This window comes from Epinephelus fuscoguttatus, linkage group LG13 (genome assembly GCF_011397635.1).
Source record: "Epinephelus fuscoguttatus linkage group LG13, E.fuscoguttatus.final_Chr_v1".
In the NCBI taxonomy this organism is placed as follows: domain Eukaryota; kingdom Metazoa; phylum Chordata; class Actinopteri; order Perciformes; family Serranidae; genus Epinephelus; species Epinephelus fuscoguttatus.
This window is the reverse complement of record NC_064764.1, coordinates 11,276,423-11,282,678: the sequence shown is the minus strand read 5'-3', so window position 1 is coordinate 11,282,678 and position 6,256 is coordinate 11,276,423. Positions and strand designations below refer to the sequence as shown.

General features: G+C 40.9%; 1 protein-coding gene across 1 annotated transcript; it reads left to right on the top strand.

The window, feature by feature from the left end:
- The first annotated feature begins 3,942 nt into the window (after nucleotides 1-3,942).
- LOC125899200 (olfactory receptor 1019-like) lies at nucleotides 3,943-4,917 on the top strand. The gene has a single exon (XM_049593280.1). It carries the CDS (start codon nucleotides 3,943-3,945, stop codon nucleotides 4,915-4,917), a length of 975 nt encoding a protein of 324 aa, XP_049449237.1.
- Nucleotides 4,918-6,256: the final 1,339 nt, after the last annotated feature.

The following is a 6,256-nucleotide window of genomic DNA, read 5'->3' as shown; positions in this document are numbered from 1 at the left end:
CGTAGCAACTGTTATGTTAAGATATTTTCATAATTGTATTTCATATAAGATATGTAAAACAAGTAACATAACCAAGGAAATATAGAAAATAAGAATAATATAAACACAGGGAAATATAAAATATTAAATATAAGAATAAGAATAGTACAATATGTACAATATTTTACATTCACATTTATGCTATGGAACAGATATTAACATATATTTAGATAATATTAAGAAGTGCAAAACAAAGAGAAATTGTGCAAAACTTTGTACATTAAAATGTGTAAACAAGTAGCTGATTTTTCCCTTAATTTTTATTTGTATTCATCATGACTCCATGGCGGAAGTGGAAAGCAGAGTGACTGTCGTAACAAGAACACGGACCAGTGGGTTTTCCCAGGAAATGTGGCCCCGCCCTTATTGGCAGCGAGTCAAGGGAGGTGTTTCTGAACTGCTGAGCGGGTGCCAGGAGATGCCACGGATATGCCACAGGTTACTGCAGAGTGCCACAGACTGCCACTGCGGTGCCACTACCTGCCAATGCCACTGGGAGGATCTCGGCGCTGTTGGATTTCTCTGTCCCTTTTCTCCAGCCACATTCCCTATCTAGGCCCCTTCATTACTGCCATTTTTCATTTATTTGGCAGATGCCCTCAGACTTTCCTTCCTTTCCCCATCACCTCACTGCCCCACCCACCTACTCACCTGTTTCCGCTAGGGTTGGGTCGGTATGAGAAAAAAAAACGGTCTGTTTTTTGTAAAAAAAAAAAACTGCATCAAGTCGGTAATACTGGATTTTTGCCACTTGGGGCGCAGTTGACTCATTTAAAATAAATAACGACCTAAGGGCAACAGAGTGACAGTAACAAGTTGTTTCTTTTATTCCTTACAAATAAATTTTGCAACCTACTCAATCAGTGCAAACAAGGGTTGCCTCCTTCGTCTGGCTCAAAGCCAAAGTGTTGCCATAGTGGCATAGTGGCAGTGTTCTTTGATTTCTTTGAGACTAAACTGTCCGCCATTATCGACTCCCCGTCACTATTTAACAAACTCCAGGCTACAGTAGAGACCTTGGCGCATGCCCACTCGCACCCCCTAGCTCAGTCCCCACCCTACCCCCACCCTCCTCTCTCTCCTGCTCGCTGTGCGCTTGGCGAAGAGGCAGACACAGGTGCTCACAGACTCGGGCGTACTATAAGCGGAGCGGACTCTCTGTAAAAATCTCTGTGAAAAATCCCCGCGATGTGAAAAATACATGCCGAACAGTCTTTTGTGTGACACTGGTCCGCGGAGTGGAGTCCGCGCGGTCGTGCTTTGCGTGCACAGGGCTTGCGGACGTCCACTTTTAACAGGTGGACCTCTGCGGTGTCCACTCTGTGTACTTTCTGCCCGAGTGTGCGGTCCGGTCGGTATTACCGAGAACCAACCCAACCCTAGTCGCCCCTTCCCTTATCTGCTCTGCTGCTTTACCGGGACTACCACACACACTTTCTCAACTATATCTCCTTCTCTGATCAGCCACTTTCCTCAAATACCGGCTTAGATCCACTGATCCTCTGTCCAGCTCTTGTAGGACAGAAACTAATGACTATTTCTTTTCTTTTATTTTATAGATTTTTTTTTCAATCTGGTTTTAAAGCCCTACGTAGCACTGAAACTGCACTTTTGATCTTTTGATCTTTTACTTGCTACTGATTCTGGGGACTCTGCCATTCTCTTGCTTTTAGATCTCACAGCTGCCTTTGATACTGTAGACCACAGTTTTCTCATCTCATGCCCGGAACAGTGCGTAGGCATCAGAGGTACTGCTCTGGACTGGTTCAGGTCCTATCTGTCTGACAGAAGTTTTTCTGTTTGTCTTGTTGACACTGTATTCTCCCCAGCGCCTCTCCCATGTGGAGTCCCTCAGGGTTCTGTTCTCGGGCCAGCTCTATTCTGCCTCTACCTGTTTCCCTTAGGATCTATTTTTAGGAAGTATGGCATGTTATTCCATTGTTATGCAGATGACACTCAAATTTGCTTGTCCTTGAACCAGAAAAATTCTAATTCGCTAAAACCACTATTGAACTGCCTGCAGGATATTAAATCCTGGATGGCCCTGAATTTTTTAAGCTTCAATGAAGCCAAAACTGAACTCTTGTTATTTGGACCCAGTGGTGCCTGTGATGTATCACATATCAACTTGGGCTCTCTGGAAGCATACATAAAACCTACTGCAAAAAATTTGGGTGTGGTATTTGACAGTGATTTTACATTTGATAAACAGGTAAATTCGGTTGTCAAATCCAGCTTCTTCCAGCTGAGGCTTTTATCTAAAGCAGGGGCGAAAATCCCATTTCATAGTTGGGGGGGACAATAAACAGTAAAATTTTAGAGAATAATTCCAGGGGGGGACAAGGAAAAAAAGTTGTAGCCTGTCTTTTATACAGCATCTTTTACCGCAATTTGATGCTTTAATCTTCTCTCTATCTCTCCAACAGGCAGAGTGAATGTCTATACTAACTAAACTAAAACTAAAACTAAACATTTCCTGCAATTAAACTGGTAAACTGGTTTATAAACAGTGTGCTGTGAGATCTGCCGCTGTGCACCTCACAACCATGCGTAATAGTCGCTCGTAATGACCGCTCCTCGTCTGCACGTCTTTGATGTTTGTCTCACTGACAGGTGGAGAGCCTACAGACAGGTACCCATACGAGCCGCTCCGTCATAACCGTGCGTAATAGTCGCGCGTAATGACCGCTCCGTGTCGGTTAAACTGCACGTCTCTCATGTTTGTCTCACTGACAGGTGGAGAGCCTACAGACAGGTACCCATACGAGCCGCTCCGCCACAACTGTGCATAATAGTCGTGCGTAATGACCACTCCTTGTCTGTTAGACTGCACGTCATTCATGTTTGTCTCACTGTCAGGTGGAGAGCCTACAGACAGGTACCCATTGCTCCGCCACTGACTGCTCTTGTCCTGTCCTCTCCCTCTTCTTTCTCTCCTGTCCTCTCTATCACTAAACTCTGCTGCTGCTTAATCGTTAGCTTTTAGCTTAGCAGCACTCGTAATTGAGTAGGCTTTTGAACAATGCAGGAGAAATGTTGCAGACAGTTAATATTATCAGCCTGGGCCTGGGGCTTGTTGTAACAATAAATGGGATGTGTTGTAACTTGTGTAAGATAAACTGTGTCTGTGTGAGTGAACATCTTACCCTGCGATGCGCGATGTGAGCAGCGGTTCCAGCCACACACACCTACTGCTGCCAAGCAGCCCCGCCTGTTGGAAAGAGTGTGGGAAATACCACTACTAGGAATGGGAGGGGGGACTCAATCTTTTAAGATTTAAATAGCACATTATTGCGCGATTATAATGAGCACCGCTTTTATTGTGCTTTCAATAAATACTACTGCATTGTTCAAAGATTATTAATTGTGTGTAACCATGTGCTGCTGGTGCCTCAACATAACCACAAAAATCAGACCTTATTATATTAATGTTGAGAAATCATGCTGTCATTGGTTGCAAATTAGTTGTACTTTTTATGACCAGAATTTCAAGGAGACTGGCTTGGGTACACCTATTACAGGTAACTTTTTGTGTGCAGGATGGAATATTCAGTTAATCAGTATTTTATAGATTTCAACACAGTTTAATTTGTAATTCGTGTTATCCCCAGTGGAAAGTCCAGACTAGCATATTTGTTGATTCTTTGGTCCCACCTATGGTTGCTTCAGCATCGCAGTGATTGGCCTGTTTGGTTCCCAAGGCACTACTGTTGTTTTCAGAAAAAAAGATTTACTGTCGAGCGCAGCCACTGCAGTCACAGTGAGGAACTTTCCCTACACATGACCACACACACCAGAAAATCTGCAGTTCTCCTCTAATTCTGTGGTAACAGGTTCCATGTATATTTTGTTTAGGGTGAAACAGGTCAAGCTTATGTTTTGAGAAATTGTGAAAATTTTGAAATGATGGAAAATGTTTCAGCTGTCACACTGTTTACTCTTTCAGGTTTAAATTTTACAATGGAACAAAGAATTATCCTCTTCTTGCTGACTTTACTGTGTTACTTAATGATTCTTTTGGGAAATGTTGGTCTTATTTTTGCCATTATTATGGATAAAAACCTCCATGAGCCCATGTATATCTTCTTGTGTAATCTATGCATAAGTGCGCTGTATGGGACTGTTGGTTTTTACCCCAAATTCCTTCTGGATCTTTTGTCATCTCATGTGATTTCTTATGGTGCATGCATGCTACAAGGCTTTGTTATACACTCATCAACTTGCAGTGATTTTTCTATCTTAGCTCTAATGGCATATGACAGATATGTGGCTATTTGTCAACCTCTAGTTTACCACTCAGTTATGACCAGACAGAGAGTCTCCATCTTTGTGTTTTTATCCTGGTTTATACCTCTTTATTGTATGTTTATGAACACAGCAACAATATTAGGAACAAGGTTATGTGGCTCACACATAAATAGGGTCTACTGTGTCAACTGGATGATAGTTACTCTGGCTTGCTCTCCACCCAAAGCAAATAATGCAGTCTCATATTTCAATATGTTGTTTTATTTTGGACATTTTGTGTTTATTCTCTGGTCTTACACATATCTGATAAGAACATGCACAGCATCCAAAGAGAAGTGGGGGAAGTTCATGCAGACATGCATGCCGCATTTAATCTCTCTGCTCACTTTTTCAGCAGCTGTGCTTTTAGATTTGCTGTACATGAGATTTGGGACAATTGATTTTTCTCAAGACTTCCATAATTTCATGGCAATAGAATTTCTGATTATTCCTCCGCTAGTGAATCCGCTTGTATATGGATTCAAACTTACCAAAGTCCGCAAAAAATTTTTGAGTTTTGTTTATATTAAAAGGAAAGATGCTAAGTGTCATCCCATGACTTCTCACATTAGAGGCGAGCTCTCAAACTGAGACATAAACATTGGAAAAGAAATCAATGCAGCGCTTGGAATTTAAAATGGAAATGTGGTGGACAAGCAATTCACTTCTTGTTGTCTTTCAGGTATTGTTAGTTAAAACAATCAGGAAAGGAGATTATTGTTAATGCAGGATATCACAGCAGTGTCATGACTCTCTCCTCATGTCCACACTAAAAGTACTTTATCTTGTGTGTCTCACATGAAATATATATCTGCTTCAACAATCATTTGTTCTTTACAAATGTTCTCTTATTTTGTGTTAATTTATCACATGATGATGAATGATTCACTTTTTTTGTGTTAATGTTAAGAAAAAATTCTAGTCCTTTTAACTTATAAATTGCTGCCTACTGAAAAAAAACTCACACTTTACTATAATGTGCATAGGCTTTCTACTGTAACCATTATTGTCCAATAAACCTCATAAAACAAAACTAAAACATCTTCAATTATTATTATTATTTTTTTTAAATTATATTTTTATTGGTGTTTTTTATACAGCATACCGGTCGAAAAATGACAAAAAAAGACACCAATCCCAACCTAAAAAACCTACGAGCATACTCACATACACATGTACACACACACAGAAGGAAGAATAGTACAGATAACTGTAAATGAATGCCCATCTTAACCCCATATTACAAACACGAAAACACACATCAGTATGCTCCAGGGCCATAATCAACAATCACGTCAGATCAAAAACAAAACAAGAATAAACCTTGACGTCACTGAGAAGCAGCTCAAAGCAACCAGCCTTAAACCATATGGTCCAGCCAGTAAAGAAACAATACTAATCATTTCAGCTGCCGTAGGCAAACCCGGCCATTAACCGTCAATACAGCTCCAAAACAACAACAATACAGAAGCATATGCCAAATGTTCAAGTTGAGTTCAGGTATTTCATTAACGGGCCCCAGGCTTCTTCCCATTTATGTTGACAGTTTAGATTATTAAATCGCAGATTGCATGTGAATGACTGAGACAAGTTCATATAGCCAGTTTCTAAAGCACGGTGGGGTAGGTCCCTTCCAGTCTTTGAGGATAAGTTTTTTGCTAATGTCGTGCCCAATAATAAAACAGTCTGGATGTGTGGAGGAAGAGATAGCGAGTCCTCTGAACATCTGAAAAGAGCCAAGGCTCTGTCCGGGGAGAGTGTCCGATGGTATACTCCAGAAAAAAAAGGAAAAAATATTTAACCAAAATGAAAAGATTAATGGGCAGTTCCAGAATAGATGCAGCAAGGTACCATCGTCCGATTTACATTTGTCAGAAATAGGAGATACAGAAGGATAAAACCTGTGTAGCATGACCTTAGAATAATGGTA